Source organism: Melanotaenia boesemani, chromosome 8 (assembly GCF_017639745.1).
Source record: "Melanotaenia boesemani isolate fMelBoe1 chromosome 8, fMelBoe1.pri, whole genome shotgun sequence".
NCBI classification, from domain to species: domain Eukaryota; kingdom Metazoa; phylum Chordata; class Actinopteri; order Atheriniformes; family Melanotaeniidae; genus Melanotaenia; species Melanotaenia boesemani.
Window position 1 is genome coordinate 9769319 of NC_055689.1, and position 21531 is coordinate 9790849.

The 21531-nt window shown below is 40.0% G+C and overlaps 4 protein-coding genes across 4 annotated transcripts; 1 reads left to right on the forward strand and 3 right to left on the reverse strand.

Annotated features, from left to right (window-relative positions):
- Positions 1-458: 458 nt before the first annotated feature.
- rpl37a (ribosomal protein L37a) lies at positions 459-2893 on the reverse strand. Its single transcript, XM_041992109.1, has 4 exons — positions 2826-2893; positions 2060-2188; positions 1845-1927; positions 459-622 (listed from the first exon to the last, which is right to left on the reverse strand). Exons 1-4 carry the CDS (start codon positions 2826-2828, stop codon positions 559-561), a joined length of 279 nt encoding a protein of 92 aa, XP_041848043.1. The 5' UTR covers positions 2829-2893; the 3' UTR covers positions 459-558.
- Positions 2894-3115: 222 nt separating this feature from the next.
- On the forward strand, positions 3116-4971 carry cfap410 (cilia and flagella associated protein 410). Its single transcript, XM_041993365.1, has 7 exons — positions 3116-3321; positions 3461-3479; positions 3597-3643; positions 3731-3960; positions 4086-4236; positions 4344-4440; positions 4542-4971. The coding sequence occupies exons 1-7, from the start codon at positions 3245-3247 to the stop codon at positions 4692-4694; spliced, it is 774 nt and encodes a 257-aa protein (XP_041849299.1). The 5' UTR covers positions 3116-3244; the 3' UTR covers positions 4695-4971.
- A 5-nt stretch (positions 4972-4976) lies between these two features.
- On the reverse strand, positions 4977-11835 carry orc2 (origin recognition complex, subunit 2). Its single transcript, XM_041993364.1, has 16 exons — positions 11698-11835; positions 11375-11446; positions 11116-11274; positions 7645-7731; positions 7456-7545; positions 7330-7361; positions 7151-7208; positions 6777-7084; positions 6578-6687; positions 6360-6492; positions 6178-6274; positions 5956-6102; positions 5700-5871; positions 5560-5621; positions 5351-5469; positions 4977-5257 (listed from the first exon to the last, which is right to left on the reverse strand). Exons 2-16 carry the CDS (start codon positions 11442-11444, stop codon positions 5174-5176), a joined length of 1728 nt encoding a protein of 575 aa, XP_041849298.1. The 5' UTR covers positions 11445-11446; positions 11698-11835; the 3' UTR covers positions 4977-5173.
- Positions 11836-12847: 1012 nt separating this feature from the next.
- On the reverse strand, positions 12848-16610 carry zgc:162816 (uncharacterized protein LOC571260 homolog). The gene is made up of 10 exons (XM_041993654.1): positions 16523-16610; positions 15972-16127; positions 15739-15868; positions 15414-15564; positions 14957-15137; positions 13950-14068; positions 13727-13853; positions 13527-13589; positions 13349-13454; positions 12848-13207 (listed from the first exon to the last, which is right to left on the reverse strand). Exons 2-10 carry the CDS (start codon positions 16115-16117, stop codon positions 13118-13120), a joined length of 1113 nt encoding a protein of 370 aa, XP_041849588.1. The 5' UTR covers positions 16118-16127; positions 16523-16610; the 3' UTR covers positions 12848-13117.
- Between the last annotated feature and the right edge of the window lie 4921 nt (positions 16611-21531).

Consider the following 21531-nt stretch of genomic DNA (forward strand, 5'->3'; position numbering starts at 1 on the left):
GATGTCTGAGTTCTCCTTAATGTGCAATAATCTTGCAGAAATATGTTCATCCCCTTCCCACGTTGGGAGAAATACTGTTACCAGTGGGAAAAGCAAGACAAAGTAAATGATTATAAACTAAATTTCCCTGAGGGCTCTCCAAAGGGATTAATAAAGTATTTCTATTCTATTCTATTCTATTCTAATTATTGTAAATATTGTAACTTATTAGTTAGAATTTACTTGTAAGGTAATGTATTTGTTTTTATTTGTATTGTACTGTATTTGTATTTTTAGTTTTTAATGTAAGTTAAAAACTGTCTATGTATTAATGTACAGCAGGCCAGGAGAAAAAAAAAGCCCTGAAAGAAAACAACCCTTAAAATATGAGCAGGAGTGAAGCTTTCTCTCAGGTAGGATTTGACAGGTCTCAGGCCAAAGGTTTTCATATTTCAAACAAAGTTACACCAACAAACAACTCCACGCCAGACTGCTTTATTTTTGGATGTTGAGGACACGTCCAGGTCGGTTTGATTATAGAAAAAGTCCCAAATCCAACAGTGATCGTTGCGCACTGGTTTACTGGTCCTTCAACTCCTTCAGTCTCCTGATTGCGGACTTGACTGTGACAGCAGACGTTGTACTGAAAGAACAGAAAGATCAGGTTAAACTCTGCATGACAGCCTCCACCTTTAGTCCTCACCAAGAGGAAAATGATTCTCCTCATAACTAAAACAGTAGTGTTAAGTCATATTTTATTTACCTTTGTAATAAACTCAAATAGTTGGTATTGGAGTTGAAATGTATAACTTTGTCAACTATTTCCTGTTTGAAGGCAATTTCTCTAGAGAAATTAAGGCTTAAATTCCCATCACCTTCATTTTACCACATTTTAAGAATAGATGTCATTCTAAAAATAAAAATCAGATGTTGCTTAAGTATGCAACAAAGTTAGCTTCTAATAAGTGGAGAATTTTTATTTAACTGCTAGACTATGCGTGAGCTTAAATTTAGCCCAAATTTCTAAGATCAAGCAGTTCTTTTTTTTTCCCCCCACACAGAAAATCTTAAATGTTTATTAAGACTTGGAATATCAGCATCCATATGTCTGTAGTGGTTGATCCTTTTCCTACTACTGGTGCACAAGTCAGCCAAGAAGAAGTAGATTCTTTAATGTAAGGAACAATATTTACTAGTCGAAGGCAGCATCCTCTGAGAAGAAATAAACCAAGGCTTACTGTATCATTAAGTGTTGATGCAATAATGCCAGTACTCTAGCAATCATCTATTACTTTAACGTCTGCCATGCAACATATTCTACAGATGTGCAGATTAAATTAACATATAGTTGCTTGGCATCAAGACAAGCCATATTCCTACAACAACTCTGCACATCAGCCATATGGCTGAAGTGCAACATGGTTAGTATGAGCACAATAGGATTTTTCCTAGTCTTAAATAGATTAATAAATATGTGCCATATGCCAGTGATTAGAAAAGGGGACCCTCCAATTTTTTTATATAACATTACTTGCTGAAGAAAGTTAAAAACAGCCTGATAATCTAACCAATTCTACACACATGTTCCTTGCACTCTGTAAGCTAACCAAGAGTTCATTCAAATACCACTGATTACCACCATTGATCATTACATATCAAGCAACATCCTTATTATACATTAGCATACTTCCATTCAAGTTTCTATTATTTCCCATGTACTTGACAGCCATGCCTATAACGCAGGTAGAAATGAACCACATTCAGGTAAAAATGTGATTTTTATGTTGTAAGTCAAATCCAATAAGACTTGACAGCAGATGAAACTACAGAAATACAGCACAAAAGAGGGAGGAAGCACAACATACTTGTATGTCCAGGCGCCTCCAGCCACTGTCTTCCTGCAGGAACCACAGTGCCAGATACCAACAGCCCTCCTCTTCATCTTGGTCTGTAAACACAAATGATTTGCATTAGAAAATTAAAAAGTGTGCATGCCCAACACACCACTGTGTTGTCTTTAATTGAGACAAGCATGTCCCATCTAGCAGGCTTTTCTACAGCTCAGTTCATAGAAACTTACCTTGCCACAGAATGAGCAGGTGTACTTCGAATGCTGGGAGATTTCAATTTTCTTCACCATCTTCCTCAGCGATGCACCATAACGGGTGCCATATTTACCAACAATCCCCACCTTCTTGGTGCGCTTGGCCTGTGGACAGATTGAAACAGTTATTAATGCCAAATAACATTATTGCAGATGCCCGAGTATTATTTGGTATGCCGAGTTCAATCAACTGCCTAGGATATACTACTGTTCCTATAGTGGTAAAGACTGTATAATGAATAGTATTTCCGTGAAGTCAATTATAAATAAGCCTCATCGCCGAAAACAAGGACAGATTGCTGTCAACATCAGAAAAGCCGGCTGTTGAACACAAGCTTCCTCTCACCGAGCTAGCTTACCTGCTAACTTAAAATGAACAATTCCACAATTGTTTTTGACACGATCCATTTTGCCAAGAGATTAAATATGCCGCTTTGCTTGGTTTCTATTTACAAAGTATCTGACAAAGTGCGGACTTCTGAATATGTCCACCGACTGTAATTTTATGGGACCAGTTCTCCCAGTACTTGGGCTCGGTGAGAAAAGCAATGGCAGCCATTTCTCTCTCGATCGAACATGAAAATATCGTTTTTACTCTTAATACAATCACAAAACTAATAAAAATAAAACCCAGGTCAAGCAGATTAGGTCATGACAAAGCCTCTTAATATATTATTATATCATTTATAGCCCCAGAATCATCAGATTGACACGGATTATTGAGGGGGCAAGCTAGGCTCACCATCTTTTCAGTGGAGACGCAGGTCCAAAGAGGGATTGCTTAACGCGCAAGCGCGATTTACTCAGTCGCTCCCTTGGCATTATGGGATTTTGAGTTTATGCAGGACCCAGTTATTAGGCGTAAATTAAAATCTCAAAAGGAAAGAAAAAACATTACTGTATTGATATTCCGTTTTTGTTTTATGTAGTTGACAGAAACCAGTAACATTACATTATATATATAAAAAAAATCATTATATTTAATCCGTAACTAAGGACGCTTCAGTATTTACGCGCATGCGTATTCAGTGTGAACGACAACGTCTCTGCCACTGAGCTGATGTTTATCTACTTAGCTTGTCATGATGCAGTCTTTCTCGTTCGTTAATATATACAGTTAAAAAATATTCCTTATTTGTAATAAATGGTCGATAATATACCATGAAGCTAACGCGGAAATTGGTCCTTGCGAAGGCTAAGGCCTCCGACTTGGAAAGCGTGAGGAAACTGAACTGCTGGTAAATACTTGAATGAACTTTTAGCACACTATGAATTGTGTTGGCTTTCGGTCAGCATGATTGAAGCCACGGTGGAATGGCTCCGATTGTTTCATGTCTTGCATTTGTGTTAACGTTGCGTCGTGTGTTATTTTTGCAGGGGATGCAATCTGACAGATGTGAGTAGTCAAACAGTTGTTGCAGGAACACCGATTTTCTTTTCCTTTGTTCTACAATATGTTCACGCTCTCTCTTTAATGACATACGTACATGAACTGTAAAATGTGTTCTTTCAGATTTCTATCTTCTCTCAGATGCCCAACATTGAGGTGCTTACACTGAGGTGTGTCCACATGACTAACATTATACTGTCACACTTGCAGTCATTCAGACTGACTTCTGACTCCTGACTGATGCTTTCTGTCTGCAGTGCCAACAGCATCTCATCTCTGTCTCCTCTGGCTGGCTGTCTGTCTCTGAGTGAGCTGTACCTGAGAAGGAACATGATTCCTACGCTCTCCGAACTGTCTCACCTGCGTTCCCTGACACGTCTCCGTGTGCTCTGGTTGGCTGAAAACCCTTGTTGTGGAACTGACCCAAGCCGGTACCGACTCACCGTTCTGCGCTGCCTGCCTCGCCTTCAGAAACTTGACAATCAAGGTGGGTGTGATGTCTTTAGCACACATGCCCTAGCAAAATGCAGCTTTACATCATCTGCTGAAGAGCTTCCACTTGTTAACCCATTTCAGCCAGTACATGTATATGTGCTACTTTTTTGTGTGCAGTGGTGACTGAGGATGAAATTGCACTTGCTCTGGTGGATGGTGATGAGGTCAGCACACCCCCGGGTAGTACACAGAACCAGCTTTCCAACAATGGACTTCCTGATGCAGAGACAGAGAATGACCCACTTAACTACAACATGGAGGAGACCAAGTAGGTTTTCTGGACTGAAAAACACCCAAACCAATACATGCATCAACTGGAAATATTTATCCAAGAAATGCAAACAAGCAAAAATAAATTTCTCCCTTGTTTTCAAGCAAAATCAGAGAAGAATTAGGAATGAAGCCCCTCTCTAGAGACAAGTTCTCCTCTCTTTCTTCTCCATCTACCAGAGAAAAACAAAAACTGAAAAAGGTAACATCCCTCATTAACCACACTGTGAAACTTAAAAATGTTGAATTCTGCTCAAACCTAAAAGATTTTTTTCACAATTAATACTACAACTATGTTTTCAGACTCACATTCTAGATGCAGTTCTGCTGCTGTTGAGTGATTTGGATGAAGAGGAGCTTCGTATTGTACACACAGCTGCACAGAACAGGCTGCAGACATACACGTTGGACTCGGGAGACAGTCAACGACTGACAGCCCAGACAGAAAACTGCTGAAATCCCAAACTAACATTTCACAGCATGTATTCAGGGCCGTCATCTCACTCTGCTTTCTATATTTAACACAAACCTCAGGATCCCAAAAGGCACATGTTGTCCAGGTTAACACTTTTCCCTTGTGTGACCCAGTTTTCCCACATGGTCAAATAATAATTTTCATTGCTTTTTTTTTTTTTTATAGCTGCATGTTTACCTGCCTTGTCAAAGCAAAAGAATGTACATTTTGCTAAATGTTTAAATATATTTCTGTAATTAAAAGACAACCAGCAATAAACGTACTCCAGGTGCTGCTTTTAATAACTAATAGATGTATTCTATAAACACAAGCATATGAAAACATGATTTAAATGCCATACTGCTACAATGGGGCCAAATTTTTCACCAATCTAACTTAATGGTAATCAAATGTAACTAAGCCCTTATATCAGGTAAAATTTGCAAGAAGAGACAGTTTATAAGCCCGAAGTTGAATCTTCTCAGTCATCTTCCTCGTTCTCCAAAAAGTCCGTCAGTGTGCTTGAATCCACGGCAACAATCAGGTACTCCACTCCATCTGCACCCTAAAGCACCATGTAAACAAAGTTAGTGTAAGATGGGATTAAGCAGCAAGGTTAGCACTGAATGAGAGCTGGGAATTCTGAAATAAAGCTCACCTTGCGTGTCCGAATCAGTTTGTGGTCTCTGAACTCGGTCAGCTGAGTCCTCAGAGTGAGATCAGAGTTCACCAGGAAAGCCTCTCGACACCTCTGGTAGAAATCTTGGAATGATAGTCCTGCACAGAGCACATGCATTGACTACAATCTTTAAGCAATATGATGAAACAGACACTTTTAGCAGTTTCAGATATTGAAAGTGTTCCCACCTGAGTACGAAGGGTTGTCTTTGTTTTCTAGCTGGAATCTCACTAGAAGTTTGAAGATTCCCCTGCAGAAATTAAGAAAAGTTGAGAGTTTCCCACTCCAACAGCTTTGATAACTAAACACAGGAAAATGGCCGTCTTACCTTGCATTGGGTGTTAAGCTGCGGAGAACGTGTGTGAGGGAGGACAGAGCGAGAGCACCGGTCTGCTGCACCAGCAGAGAGTTTTCATATGACGTCTCCTCTGTGTAGTGCTGGAACGTCACACACTCCCACCACAGCCAGTTAAACTGGCTTTGCTTAAACTGGTCCCACACTGGAGGCACATCAGAAACATTCAGCAGCAGGAAAACACATCAGCGTGATCAGCACTGCAAAGCAAATTCTCAGAAACACTCACCTAAAGGAGCATTGATGTGATCTAAAGAGGCCACCAAGTGCAGGTTAGGAAGGGATGCCAGCTGCCCCAGTGCACTTTGGGTCTTCTCTCCTCGCAGCATTGGCCCGTCAATATTATGGATGAGCAAGTACACATGGAGATCTGGGCCTGCGAACACATCATAGGGGTGTAAAACAGAATTCCTACATAAGCTGAAGACTGACTACTCACTGTGGCACTTACTGTCTTTGAGGGTCTGAGCGATGAACTGGATCTGGTCTGAGGGCGTTCGGAAACTTCCCTGATGCTCCAGAACCTCACATGTCAGAGCATTTAATATCTGGAATTAAACCACAGCACAGTCATGGGAAAGATAAAGAAGCCATTAAATAATGCATGTCCTTTTATTGTGTGGGAATACTGACCGATTTAAGAGTAATGGAGGGGAAAAATCCATTAACCACAAGGTGGATCTCTTGAGATAAGTAGGACACTCGGAAGTCGTCCATCAGAGCTTTCTTGCTGCCCAAACCGTAGACCAGCACACTGAATCCTAACCTACACACAAACAAGACACTTTGATTTAGTACTACATGTTTAAACAGTGAAAATAATGTTGATGATACAGTGCAACCACACTCACTGTAACTGTAACATCCATTTGTTAAAGTGCTTTCTGTGTTTGGTGTGCAGCTGCTGCACTTCTTTTGAATAACAGGATGGTTTTCCTTCTAAAAGATGAACCAAAGTCTCCTGCAAAAATGGAGAAAAAAGGAAAAGTGAAGAAACTATGAAGGAAATCAGTTTACGTACTGCCTTCGCTGAAATGGCTGTTAACAGACCCTGTCAAGTTTAGGGGTGTGCAAGCGCTCCAGTGTGCGGTCTGATGTCAAGACTTTAGAGCTGCCATGAGCTTCGAAATATTCCTCGATCATGGTGGGCTGTTTGGGAAGTTCTTGCTTGTTCTTGCTTTTCTTGGCCGGAGTCTTGTAGAGAGCTGCAGATAAACCTTTACTGGGAGTTCTTGGGGTTTTGAAGTTCTCCTTGTCCTCCTTTACTTTCTGCTCTTCCTCAAGCCCATCCTCATTCTCCTCTTCCCCAGAGTCAGAGGACGAGAGCTCGCTGTCGCTGTCTGACCGAAGGCTTGGAGCTGAAAATGTTCAAACACATTTAGATTACATTAAATTTGTAATTAACTATAACAGATCACGCCCACCTGTCAGTCTCTTCCTGAGCCTGTGTGGTGTTGTTGACACAAACCGGACCTTCTTGCTCTGGTTTAAATGAAAATAAAAATAATAAGTCAAATACCTGACCATGCAAAAACACACAGTATAAAACAAGCTGTGTCTTCAGATGTTGCTATGAGAACAAAACAATTATTTGTGGTCTCACCCGCTGTGGGGTCCTGCTTTCACTTCTTTGGTCTACAAAGTGAGGCAGCAGAAAGAAATTCATAATTTAAAAATGAACCGTGGACATGTTGAACTCAAAAAGCTAGAGAGGGTTTGTTTTACTCACTGCGGCCCGTTCGAGTAGGAGTGGAAGGTTCAAGGTTTGGAGTCATGCTAAAGCTCACGCTTTTTCCAGGAGTCCGAGCCAATTCACTTGCTGTACACAAAAACACAAAACATACAGTTGGCATACTAAATCATTTGTTCAATCCAGCTGAAGACAAATAATGAAAGAATAGAAACTGGAGGATCTCACCAGTTTGGGCCATGCTGTGACTACGTTTGACTTTCTGGAAAGTGAAAATAGAGGATCCAGCAACTCTTGACAAATTATCTTTGTCCTCTGTAAAGCCAAGAAAATAATTTGATTATGGTTTACTTGTCTTGATCATCTTTGCTTCATTAACAGGATTATGATGCAAACCAGAAGGAAGCCACTTCAATTGTTGCTGGAAAAACTGACTTATCAAAAAACTAACAGTCAGTGATGAAATTCAATCTAACACTAAAGACTACAACCTATACAATAGTCATAAAGCTTAATCACAATTTATATGGATATCAGGGCACTGCACTAAATTAAACAAATTGTAAACTGGTCCAAGTCTTGTATTGATACAGATCATTTAGACCAAAACCAATAAAAAGTTTTGTTGCAACAGTTTCATACACCCCCACAGAAAATTACTCTGTCATTATCAGTCAGGTCTCTTGCCGGCATGCACCCGCACACATCTACACGCCACCCGTGACTCAGTATTTCAGACAGATGTTGCCCTTTTGGCACAACATAGGCGGAAAGTAAGATCAATTAAGGAACTAGATGTAGAGGGCCATAACATTCCAGTGAATCCTGGGGTGGATGATAAAAGCGGTGCTCAGGGAGGTGAGGTTTTGGGGTCCAGGCTAGAACCTCTGGGCTCAGACTTAAGTGTTTATGTTACCACAGCTGCAACTGCCAAGCAATGGGGAGTTCACTTTGTAAAGGAGGGGCCCACTCCCCCTCTAGCTGTGGTTCCGGCCCTGGAGCCGGATAAGGTTGGTCTTGAAGCAATCATTACTCCACGCCCACAGGCAGGAATAGGTAACCATCAGTCAGTACCAGGAGGACTGGGGTATGAACACTTAGCACGTATAACATCCTTAATGGTTGACCAGGTATGGGCTGCTGCTTGGAACACACTGGAAGGTCTATTGGAGATTGGGAAGGTTGTAAGTTCTTACCAGACCACAGTTAATACCCCTGTTGTGAATAAAGTTGCTTTTACACCTGAACCGCAGCCCACCGTGGTTGCTGATGGCCAACCAGACAGTGGGGTGGTTGAGTCATTCACTCTTCCCCCTCTAGGGTTAGATACTTTGGTAGATAGTTATCATGATAAAACATTAGAGGGGGGGGAGGATGTAAAGGGGCAACCGGAAGTACGAGGGTTTAGACCTAGTGAAGATTACTTATGGAAGGAAGCGATGGCCAACACTTGGTATCGCTGGGCTTGGCTGTCAGTAAAGGAAATGACATCGGAGGAATGCATATGGTGCTCAAAGGCGCCTGGAGCCCCTCCGGTTGTTATCCCAGACAAGTACAACTCTTGGGAGTGTGCCCAGGAACAACGCCGGGTGTGTAAAGAGGAAGCGTTCAAGTCTACAACAACGAATGCTTTCTTTGGGCTCCCGATGTGTGGTATAAAGTGTAGATTACTTTATGGGGCCCAGAGGATGCATGGTTATTTAAATAAATATAGGGGTTACAAAATCCAGGAATTGTGTGAACCTTACCAGGTGGCAAATACCGCCATGTCCCCTCCCACGGTTTACGAGGTGGACTATAACGCCGCATACGAGTGTTTTGCCAGCGGAGGATTTCTCCAGCAAAATGGAATAATGGTGGGGAACACGACGGTAAGATGTAATGTCACATGGGTATTATCATGGTTCCCAGAGTCTGGTATGTCTCCGCTCTTCATAACAAAAGCAGTATGGTTTGAAAACCCGGAGCCCCTACATCAGGACTGTCAGAATATGTCAATCACGGTTCCAACCCTATTTTGGTTCGGAGACCAATCACATGCGGTCGCTGATAGCTTCTGGTTATGTGGAAATAATCTGCTACGAAGCACCCTACCCCCCTCTTGGGTGGGGTTGTGTGCTACTGTTCGCTTAAAGGTGCCAGCTATGGTGGTATACAATGGTGTAAATAATATTCTTAACCTGAAACAAAACAAGGGCGCGCTGCATAGGAGTAGGCGTCAGGTCTCGGGTTCTCATGGGGTATATCGGGATGCAATTGGAATTGCTAGAGGGATTCCTGTGGAATTTTCGGCCAGGAATGAAGTAGTGGCCGGCATAGAATCTATACTACCATGGATAACTGTGAATAAAAATGTTAACTGGATAAATTATATCTATTATAATCAACAGCGGTTGTTTAACCACACCATCGAGGGACTGAGTGCACTAGGAGAACAGCTGCATGAGACTAGCAGACTCGCACTTCAGAACAGGCAAGCACTAGATTGGCTTCTGGCAGATAAGGGTGGAATATGTCAAATGTTCGGGGAAGACTGTTGTACTTTTATCCCAGCTAACACAGCGCCAGATGGTTCTTTTACCTCTGCCATGGAAGAAATAATACGGGTGGGGAGAGAGGTGCGAGAGCATGCTGGGAAGAGCGACTGGTCTCTTGATTGGTTGGACCAGTTAATGGCTGACTGGAAAAATGTATTGATAAAGGTGGGAGTTGGGTCAGCTTTGGTTCTGATCCTTCTTTTCTTGTTTGGCATGTGCATCGTTCCCGCCCTGAGGAGAGCATGGAGTACGAGTCTCAAGAAACAGACATCCTTCATCATGGCTGCCCAATTGGTCCGTACTGAGTTGGACCTGTGACGTCTCAAGAGAACTACAGTCGGTTGAACAAAAGGGGCAGCAGCCTGTAACGGAAGGCTGGTGACCCAATGCTCCTGTCTGCCTCCGGACTGGAAAAAGACTCTATCTTGTGTTATTCACGTGTGAATTTTGTAGTTGAAAATCTTCTGTAATAGCTTATCCTTGTGAAAACGGATTGTAATGTGTTTCTTTGTTGTGTGTGTATGGTTACTTTCTGTCATAGTACTTAGAAGGTCTCTTGCAGGGGTTCGCTGGCCTACCCGTGCCTGAGTGTCAAGTGAGATCAAAAAGTTACCGGTGCTCGCCCAACAGGGGGGGCACGGGGGAATTTTTTTCTCCCTTCGGGGTTTTTTTCGCCCTCGTACGGGAGGTTCAGATTGGCTCCTATGTTATGCTTGAGACCTGCGTGTGTGGACAAGTGTGCTTAAAAAAGGTTTCCCTATTGTAAGTTTCAGAGTATCGTCTTAGGGCCGATTACTCTGAAATATTTGAAAGGGGGAAATGTGGAAGTTTGAATGCATCAGAGTTGAAAAACAACAGGTGCAGTTGCCCTGGTCAGCACAATATTAATAGGATGACATTATAACATGATATCAAAATGATGTCAACCAGTCAGCCCTACAAGGCTGCATACCTGGGTACTGTGTGTCTGAAAATAGTGACAGGCAGGCTATATAAGCTTGGGAGAATGATTGTACGGGGTCTTTTGTCCTGAAGGGGTGTCCCCCCTGGTCGGCCGAATAAAGGATCATTAAAGACCTCTGTCTGCAGACTCTTAATATCAGCAGCCCTTTTGATAAAGAATTTATCTACGACAATAACATCTAATTCCTTCATCACTCACCATCTGTGTTGTCTGTTCCTAAAGCTTGGATGTAATTCTGCTCATCATGGACTACATTTTCATCCACATCATCCTGTGCATCCTCTCTGCCTCCCCGCCGTCCAGCTGGGCTCTTAAACGTCACCATCCTCTGAGCAGACCCACCTTTGCTTTGCACACCTTATAAACATACAATATAAACAGGGACGTGTCAGTGAGACAGAGAGGGACAAACGTGTTTAGAAATGAAGACATATCAGTTATATTAAAGTGTTCATACCCTCTTGTTTGTCCACGATGTGCTCCAAAACATCGCCATCCCCGATGAACTTCACCTCCAACACACTCATTTCTAGGGATACACGTCACAGACAATACAAGCTGTTAGCCACACTGCTGGGTCTAATAACAACACATTTTATAGCTTATTGTTGGCCGATGAACACAGATTTTATTCAGTTTGGTGCTAGACACAGTTAACAGTAACTGGACTGAGTTGAGCTTGCTGACTGGAGGAGTGATGTGGGAAGTCAGAAGAAACATATAGTGTCTAAAAACGTAGAAGCAGAGTAAGAACAAAATCTGTATAAACACATAACTTACTTGAAAATGTCAGACAATCCAGCGGAGTAATAACAACGAAACAACAAAAAAGACTAAACAAAACTTTGAAAACCTAAACGTAGTTGTACGCTGGTGGTGTGACAAGTTTCCGCGCCATCCTGCTGAAGTCTTTAAACCACGTAACAAGTGAAAGGTCAAATGGTGGCCAATGAGAAAGCCGGTTTTAGTCAAAACTACATTTCCCAACATGCATTTCAGCCCAAAGCTTGAAACCGTTTAGTAAAACATTCAAACTTATAACCAAATAATAAATCCTCTTTTAACATACATGTTACATATGTATGTTTTCTTTTATGTTTAATTTTTATAATCATTGTTATGTTTGATATCAGGCAACTATATCATATCATACAAATGTATCTGTTGTATCTATCTTGACATGTCAACTGTCTTTCTAAATAAAGTTTTATATTAAAAAAAACTTCACATTTTATACTATTGACCTACTAATGGATAAAGTTTAATAGTTTTACAATAACAACAGCAACGCTGCTACTGCTGCTAATAATAGTAATGACATGGAGAAAGCAATTATTAAATTGTTGAATAAATTATGTAAAATTCCTTACATAAGATGTCCTTCAGCCCCGACTTGCCACGTTTTAGTTTAAATGTCATTTGGATTTTAAAAAGAAAATTAATTGAAAAAGTAGAAAGCAGTAGAAATTTTCTTAAGCAGTTGTAAAAAAAAAACGAACAAACATGTTTGTGATGTAATGACAATAACCCTACCACAAAAAAAACCAAAACTTATTTCCAATTGAATTATTCTACAAAACAAATAATAATAAAAGCAAAATGCATGAATGTATAGGATTTCTATTGTCTTAACATTACAGTAAAAAAGATAATTGTTAAATTATTTGAAAAAATACAATCAAAGTACCAGATCTAGATAAATTAACATATATTTGGCATTTTTTTTGAATGTGTACAGACAGCAATCCATTACACAACTGGTCATAAGTTTTGGGAAACATTTCCACTGGATGTAATGGGAAAGTTTCCCAAAATTTAAGACCAGTAGTGTAATATAATGTTGATGTCATTACCATAGCCCCTGAGTCCTGTTTTACATAATGATGAATAAAAAATTTCTACAGGATGAAATGATGATGGAACAAGACAGTTCTGCAACTTTTCCTTTAATCAGACATCACACATAGAATATTCTTTCTATTTTCTATTTTCTATATTTATATAGCCATTTTACATACAATAGAGCTTTGCCAAAAACTACATTGTAAATATATTAATTGGAAAATGTCTAAATGTGATTTGAAAAGATATTCTACATTTGTCGTTTCCCTCACTTCACAAAATCAACTTCAGGTGTAATGGGCTACTAAAATAATCCATGTAGAATTGCACAAATATCTATCCTAACAAGCACAGGTGATCACCATCCGCGAGTGGGTGTCCACGTTCCCAGCAGACGACCCCCAGAGTGCACATGGTAGACATGGTGCATCATGGCTGTTGCACACGACTGCAGAAACCAAAAGAAGGAGGTGGTAAAACAAGAGGACAGCCATACAATAAAACTGACAGAGTGGTATCCTTACAGGATTAGTGTGCAGGGTTTAATCCTACACACTGGTCCTTTAACGCCATATTAAATGGTACTAACATGGTAGGGAATCAATGCGAGCAGAGTGCCAAGAGGGTATTTGATGTAGTCCAGTTGGCCTGAGATAGGTTCCACTCTTCCATGCTCCTGAGTCATAGATAATAACCTGGATGGAAACATCTCTCATTAGCATCTCAGTCACACTTAAGTTCAGCTTTGAGATGAGTGAAAAGCTTACTTGAGGTTTGGATGTCCTTCAATCATGGCATATCCCGTGGGAAGCTTTCCAGCTCCATCCAAACTGGGAGAGACAAGCAACAATGAGACAAAAGGCAATTCACATATTTATAATCCAGATCTAATAGCAATGTTGGAATGAGTAAAAAAAATAGATGAGTCAAATGTTCTGCAAGCACACAACAATATCAATCAAGCAACCTGATTCCACTCCATCCACAGTCGATCAGGAGCTGGTTCCTGTGTGGACAGTGTCCTATGACTCTTGTCAAAACCCTCACAGCAACATCCTCCAGGCAACACGAGCCAATCATAGACTGCTGCACATCTAAAACCCACCAAGATACAATAAAAATAATTAGTTGTGTATCAGCTTGGTTTTTCATGATTAAAACAGCTAAAACATTTAAATACATTAACACACCGTAGAAGACGTAGTTTCCTGGATGCACCTCACTCAGCTTGGCCATGTCTTTAACTGGATGACTACAGGAAGGAGTGGAACCAATGCTGGACTTACAGCTGATCCCAACAGCCTTCAGTCTGCCAGAGACAAAACAAAAGTATACTATCCAAAACATCAGCTTTATTCCTCTTTAACCGTCATGGCTAGTGTTTAAGGTTGTGTTGCTGTATGACGCATTCTCAACTAAGGCTTTGTTCACAGAGAGATGTCCTGGCCTTTTTCTTTAGAATTCATAATTCAGAATGAACTGTCTATCAGTGAAGGTAAGCTGTTCTTTTCCCAATTCTGTAGCCAAACAGTCCAGGACTCATCTACCCAGTAAACAGCTTTGCAGTTAAACAATTTGCTAGCCTCTCCACATAATCTGAATATCAGATGAGCAGTAATGTTCTTTTTAGAAAGAAGTAGCTTTCTTCTTGCAGCTCCTCTCCTGTGGAACCAGCTGTCAGGTTGGGTAGAAAACGTTGACTGTCACCTAATCTAAAACCTACATCTTAACTAAAGCTTAAATCTAATTAACCACTTTGTTTTGCCCTGTTTAATATGCTTCTTTTGTTTATTTTTTCTTTGTTTTATTATTTCTGTTTAATTCCCATGAATCATATTTGCACATTGTTTTTAAGTGTCTTTGTTGATCTCTCTTAATTTTTTCTTTTCTGATGTCCTCAGACGTCTCTCTGTGAGATGATACGCTTCAAAAAACATTTTGCGAAGATCCGACATACACCAATCACTCGAAAATTTGGGATCACTTTCCCACTGGATTTAAGTGGAAAGTGATCCCAAACTTTTGAGAGGTAGTATAGATCTGTTTGTTAAATTAACCAGGGAGCCGATCCACATATAATTATCCCATAAACTAAAAATACATGGCTCTAAGCTCACATGTATGAAATTTTACCATAACCCTCAACAAATAAACCATCTGTCTTATATGTACTTTTTCTTGTTTGCTTTTGACTTACTTCTCCATGAACTGCAGAGTAAAGCTGGTGGTTTCCTGGGCAACTGCCTGTATTTGCTCCACACCTTTGCAGTTGTAGGTGTTTCCACAGTGGGCGTACACCCCTGTTAGCTCCACGCCCTCTGCCTCAGCGATGGCTTGGGCTAATCTGAGAGCCTCAGGTTCAGAGTGCAGAACACCAGCTACATCACGGAGCAAACACATAATCAGCAAGTCCTCAGAAACTCATCGTAGGAGCTATGAATTTGGGGTTTGGAAGAAGGGATTTTTTTGTTCTAAAATCCACTCATTTCATATTGCATATGATGGTGATTTATAGAGGTAGCTCACACAGATATGAGCATGGAGTTTAGTGTCTCATTTAAGCACCATATTTTTAGTTGACTGCCATCGTTTACCATCCTCAGCTCTTCTGAATGAATTTGTCTGCCAAAGTTACCGTTTCCCAGCATGCCTACCTCTCCCATTGCCACAGTCGAGTTTCAGCCAGATGTGCCACTGCCGACCATTTTTCAGGGGCCTCTTTTTTAGCTGCTCCAGAGCATCAGGATGATCCAATAACACCTGGAAGAGATCCAAGCTCTCTGACAGGGCTGCACAACGCTCGACCTGAAGACATAAAATAATACGACAGTTATTAATAATACTGCACCTACCATTAATATAACTGGTTTCATCTCTGTTTCCTACTTACATCAAAATAAGGTTGGACATAACACTGTAGAAAAAGAGCTGATGTGTAAAAGATAACAGAGACACAGCTATAGTCTAAGCTGAGAGAACCTTGTCAAAGGGAAGACAGTATGCATAGAGGATGTCATCAAATCCATGGTCGGCATAGAAACAGGCCTCTGCCAGTGTGGAAACCACAATGCACCTCCGAGATCCAGCCGTCATTATGTCTGCACACTCTCTACAGGAATACGCACACAAACAAGCAAAAGGTTCAGTTTTTCACACATATGTGTGGCCTGTATCCACAAACTGCATCTGTGTGTGAGAGTATGAGTCCATACAGGGTTTTGTGGGTCTTCATGTGTGGGCGAAGTTGGACCCCCAGTTTCTGGCAGCGTTCGATCATCCTCTGGGCATTTCTCTTCACCTTGTCCACATCCACCACCATAGCAGGGGTACACAGGGCAGAGAGGGGCTCCCCCTCCATACTGGCAGCACTATTACATCACACACACACACACACACACACTAGATATTTCACATGCAATTAAAATTTTTTGCATGACTTGCTCTACACATTATATTGCAACAGTGGCACAATCAAAGCAAAACCAAACATGCAAATGTATGAGTTTATGTTTTGCATAAACAAATTAGCACACATAGTAATACACTTTTTTGCTGAGCTCTGTGGAGTGTAGCATTGCTTGTGATTGTGTAATAAAGAACTTTGAACCTTTCTCTTTTTTATTGTATTTTAAAAGTTCTTTGTTAGTGTTGCAGCGAGTTACGATGAATACAGCAGCAGCAACATGCATCTAAACACAAATATGGCGGCACAACACTGACTGTGCTACAGGCACGAACAAGGGGAGTATAAACAAGATCTTACCTTTAAGAAGCAGAGGTGTCGCTAGTTAAAATATTTGAGAGCTGTGACCACATTACTACGGCGTCCCCAAGAGGTCAAAAATCCTCAGGGGAAACGCGTTTTCTTACGTGAGATGTTTTGTCAGCATTTCCCTTCAACCAGGTCACGCATTTAAGTTCAAGTCCTATAGTCAGCCCTTAGCGCCAGCTCTGTTAAAGGTAAGACCTTAGTGTTTGTCTTTTTATTAATATTATTTATCTATCGTTGTTATGTAAATGGTCCTGTTAGGGACTAACCACCTGTGTGTATCTTTTCATGAGATAGACTCCTGCACCCAAGTGACCCTGAACAGGATATAGCAGGAAAAAAAAACAAAAAAACGAAAATTAACGAATTAATTCCCCCCGACGTCTGTTTGTATCTTATGTACCTTACTTTATGTATTTCATTGTCTGTTTCTGTTTATTTAGGCTTGTTCTGTTTCTGTTTAATTTCATTTTTAGTTAATTTGAATTCTTATTTTTATCTCCTTTATTATTTTTTTTTTTAGTTTGTTTTAATTCTTCTTTCTAATGTTTGTTTTGCAATTTGCTGTAATGCTTTAAATAAATCTGTATTGCCAAATGTTGTGTAATGAGTTAATTTCAGTGGGTTTGAGCAGGAAATAACCATGGCAGAGAAATACTGTTAATTTTATACTGTACATTTACATTTTTGTACTGTAACCAGGGGGTATGCTTTCATTGACTATAAAAGAGGTATTTAATCCACTTCTGTTCTTTTAAAAATAAATAAATAAATAACAGTTTATGATTCATTCATCTCTCAATCCATATCTTTCTTAAACTTAACCAAGCATCTCTTTCTCAAAATTGCATTTAAATTGCAACTTTATCATATGATAAAGAAAGTACATTAGCTATTAATTAAGAACATAAACATAAAAATATCTATTAATCCTTGGAAGACATTCAAATTAGGTAAATATAACTTCAGATGAAGAATACTGGACATATTGTTTATTCAACAAAAACAAAATGCAGAAGCACTGTGTGAAAAACTAAATGATCCCCGTAGAGCTTCCCTATAGGACTTTTGAGGATAAGCACTATATATCCAAGTGCTGCTAATTGAATTTACTTTATTAAATAGTCATCATCAGTGTGATCACATCTATTATAGCAGAGGTTTGGGAAGTTTGCTGGTCTGAAGCATTCAGGAAAAAAGGACATCAGCAATGATCATTAGCAACTGTTGCTGCTCATCAGCCTGGAAAGGGTTATAAATCCATTTCCAAACATTATGGAGTCCATTATTCTGCAGTGTGAAAAGCAGTAAGCATTCAGGGCAGATACCAATCGTCCCAGCAGTACATTCACACTGCCAAGTTTGCCAGAGTGAAATATAAGATCATCTGCTGACAGCAGAAGAGAGAAAATTGGCTCATGTAAAAGGACAATGATCCCAGTCACACCAGTAAATCTATAACAGAATGAGTGAAAGAAATTATTATCCTGTAGGATTTTGTCATAAAGAAACACAGAAGAATACACCATGAAACTTCAGCCGAGACACTGTGATATGAGCAAGGAGCTCAGGCTGAGACAGGACAGACACACGGTTGTCATCAGTTCATGTCCAACAGTTCATTAGGAAACTTACTGACTTTTATAGTGCAATGAAGTATGCCTGTAGTCATAGTCTAAATGTAACCTCTCCTGCTTTAGTTCATCTTAACATTTTGACGCTAACTTTGTTGCAGAAAGGCCTTCCGGTACATATTCTGTCCTGTTGCCAGAAATCGCAATACAACATTCTGCACGTCTCTTTGTAACAACACGAATCGTCCACTTGAACAAATTTTCATCAAAACAACTGAAACAAACAGAATCAAGATGTTGCAATGGCCCATAGTTCAGACCTCAGCCTGATTGAAATTCTTTGGCGGCATCTGAAGAGACTGAAGAGAGCTGTTCATAAATTCACATTCACAACTCTCAATGAGCTGAAGCAGCTCAAGGACCAAATTCCTCAATGTGAGAGACTGATAACATCATTCAGATATCAGATATTTTTATTTATTTATGTTGGTTCAGCAAGCTGTTGGATGATGTGATGTACGCAGTGCTATTTTATTATTTAGATAATGTTAAGATCTGGTTAGCAGCAGATGGTTATTTTTTAAAATCTCATCATATCCTGATACAGATAAAACCTTCAAATTAAAAAAGATCTTGGAATTTCTCATGCGACTATAGGTAACCTCTAATTTCAGGGGGAAATATTGTTGCTACTTTCTACTCTGGATATATTTGATAGTCTTAGGTATAAGTAAGAGTCTGTGTGGTGACGTAAGAGTGAGTGGCTGTTTGTCTCTCTGTGTAGGCCCTGTAATGGGATGGCAGCCTGTCCAGAGTGTACCCTGCCCTCTCGCCTAGCAGCCGGTGTGAAAGGCTCCAGTACCCCATGACTCCATAGTGGCATAAGCAAGAATGGACAATAACATAGGTCTAACAAAAAAGATAATATAGCCTCTAAAATATGGAATTACACCACACTGATCAAGATATTCATTCCCACCTACTGTGGCATCTTACACAACAGTTTGCAGTCACATGTTCAGCCTGGGTTGTTCACAGCTCCAACTTTTTATTTTTCTCCCGCTCCAAATTTCTAAAAGGGTTTCCAATTCAGAAACGTTACTATAATCCAATATCTCACAAGTGAAAAGTTATGGAGAGAAAGATTAAAACAGATCTGTAAGCCATAACTCGAAACTCAGGGCACCTTTAAAGTTGAGCAATATTAATGAAATTTAGAGAAAATATTTTCAAGGAAGCTAAACAATGTCAGTGCAGATCTGAAGCAAAACAGCCTGATAATTGTTTCCCAGGAAGAATGAGAAAATACTTTTCTTTTTTAATAGCTAGCCTCCTCAGTGCTGAAACAATTCAATAAATTTTTTAAAGGAAGTCGTAATGGAACTCAGTAGTAAACATGACCCTTTCCAACATCTTTTAGACATTAGATGTTTTACTATTTCATGGAAAATTAGCTCATTTGGAGTTTTATGGCAGCAACACGTATCAAAAAAGTTGGAACAGGATCATGTCTCTTAACAACTATCTGTAAACATCTGGGAAGTGAGGAGACCAGTTACTGCAGTTTTAGGAGAGAAATGTCCAATCCTGGTCTCATGCAGGATTCTAGCTGCTTAACAATCCTGGTGCTTTTGTTCCCAGATTTTTCAGATCAAATCAAACTTTATTTATAAAGTCCTTTTCATGCCAAAGGCAACACAAAGCATATTTCAATTCTTGCATGTTTAAACAACAAAACAAACCTTTACACATCAAAACAGAAAGTAAAAACACTAAGATCTTTCACACAGTCGAAAACATACACAGAGCATGAACGATCTGAACTGCAGGCAGGCCAGTTCAGCAGCCAGAATCTTCTCATGTGAAGCCATGCTGTTGTGATGGATGCAGGATGTGGTTTGGCATTGTCTGAAATCTGGAAGATTTTCCCTGAAAGAGACGTTGTCTGAATGGGAGCAAATGTTGCTCTAAAACCTCCATGTACTTTTCAGCATTGATGGAGCTTTACAGATGTGGAAGCTGCCCACGCCATAGGCACTAATGCAGCCCCATACCACCAGAGATGCAGTATTTTTAACTGTCTGCTGATTACAAGCTGGGCGGCCCCTCTCCTCTTTAGTATGCAGGACATGGCTTTCATGGTTTCCAAAAATAATTTTAAATTTTGATTCATTTGACCATAGAAGAGTTTTCCATTTTGCCTCAGACCATTTGATTGTGCTTTGGTCCAGAGAAAACAGCCACATTTCTGGAGGGTGTTCGCACATGGCTTCTTCTTTGCGTGAGCGTTAATCTGCATTTGTGCATTGTATGGTAAACTGTGTTCATGGACAGTGATTTGTGGGAGTGTTGCTGAGCCCATGCAGTGATTTCCAGCTGAGAATCATGACTGCATATGAGGCAGTGCTGCCTGATGGCTTGAAGATCACTTGAATTCTGTTTTGACCTACAGCCTTGTCTCATGCGCAGAGATTCCTCCTGATTCTCTCAATCTTTTAATGATGATACACTGTAGATGGTGGGATCTTTTAAGTCTTCGCAATTTTACATTTTTTTAAAATTGTTTCACAATTTTTAGATGCAGTTTGTCTCGGCCTCTGCCACCTTTATATCTGAGAAGCTCTGCATCTCTGAAATGCTCATTTTATACCCAGTCATGTTACTGACCTGTTGCCAATAAACCTAATTAGTTGTTAAATTGCTCCTCCATTTGTTCTTGATTTATGCCAGTTACATTGCTAGCCTTTTCTTGCCTTTCCAATTTGTTTTAGAATTGTTGCAGCCATCAAATAAAAATAAAAGCAAATATTTTCCCTTACATGCTAATGTTTATTTGTATTAAGTACAGATCTGAGAAAAAAAAACATCACCTGTTTCATACAGACTTTAGAAATTTATCTCTATCCTGCATTTTAGGGAGAGAAAAAGTATCAAAATACTACATTACCTGATGGCTGGCTGCCATCTCCTATTAACTAAAATGTCTTTTACCCCATTGTAATGACTAAAATGTAAACTGAGGCATAATCAAATTACCATTGGTTAGATTGCATTACTTTAGAAGACAAGTTGAACCCCAGTTCAGATCTTCCATACTGGTAACACACTGGCACCAGATTTTTACATTGAATAGGTTTTACATTAATAATATGCTGCATGACTTAATAATTGTAATTCATTTTATGGAGTTACAATAAATGAGCACACCACATGCTATATATCAAGCAAACACAAAAGACAGTGCTGTGAAGGAGGTGGGGGTCACAACTTTAGGCTTTATTTGAACGTACTGTATACAAATTTAGTTCTTGCATGTTTATGTGTCAATGAGTGTGTAATTAACCACAGCATATATGTGTACCTGTATAGGCTTCTTGTGTGGCTGAATATGGGACATCTTAAGTGCAATGTATTTCTCTCACAGAAGAC

What these genes read in the sequence shown, in the direction of transcription:
- orc2 (XM_041993364.1), bottom strand. Translation starts at nt 11,444, where the DNA reads ATGAGTGTGTTGGAGGTGAAGTTCATCGGGGATGGCGATGTTTTGGAG. An exon ending in AGGAACAGACAACACAGATG is followed by an intron (nt 7,732 to 11,115) that starts GTGAGTGATGAA and finishes TTGGCTTTACAG; the next exon opens with AGGACAAAGATAATTTGTCA. An exon ending in TCACAGCATGGCCCAAACTG is followed by an intron (nt 7,546 to 7,644) that starts GTGAGATCCTCC and finishes TTTTGTGTACAG; the next exon opens with CAAGTGAATTGGCTCGGACT.
- rpl37a (XM_041992109.1), bottom strand. An exon ending in CCTGCTCATTCTGTGGCAAG is followed by an intron (nt 1,928 to 2,059) that starts GTAAGTTTCTAT and finishes TTGTGTTTACAG; the next exon opens with ACCAAGATGAAGAGGAGGGC. An exon ending in GGAGGCGCCTGGACATACAA is followed by an intron (nt 623 to 1,844) that starts GTATGTTGTGCT and finishes CTGTTCTTTCAG; the next exon opens with TACAACGTCTGCTGTCACAG.
- zgc:162816 (XM_041993654.1), bottom strand. Translation starts at nt 16,117, where the DNA reads ATGGAGGGGGAGCCCCTCTCTGCCCTGTGTACCCCTGCTATGGTGGTG. An exon ending in CGACTGTGGCAATGGGAGAG is followed by an intron (nt 15,138 to 15,413) that starts GTAGGCATGCTG and finishes TCCGTGATGTAG; the next exon opens with CTGGTGTTCTGCACTCTGAA. An exon ending in TGTGGATGGAGTGGAATCAG is followed by an intron (nt 13,590 to 13,726) that starts GTTGCTTGATTG and finishes TGTCTCTCCCAG; the next exon opens with TTTGGATGGAGCTGGAAAGC.
- cfap410 (XM_041993365.1), top strand. Translation starts at nt 3,245, where the DNA reads ATGAAGCTAACGCGGAAATTGGTCCTTGCGAAGGCTAAGGCCTCCGAC. An exon ending in TCAGAAACTTGACAATCAAG is followed by an intron (nt 3,961 to 4,085) that starts GTGGGTGTGATG and finishes TTTTGTGTGCAG; the next exon opens with TGGTGACTGAGGATGAAATT. An exon ending in AAAAACAAAAACTGAAAAAG is followed by an intron (nt 4,441 to 4,541) that starts GTAACATCCCTC and finishes CTATGTTTTCAG; the next exon opens with ACTCACATTCTAGATGCAGT.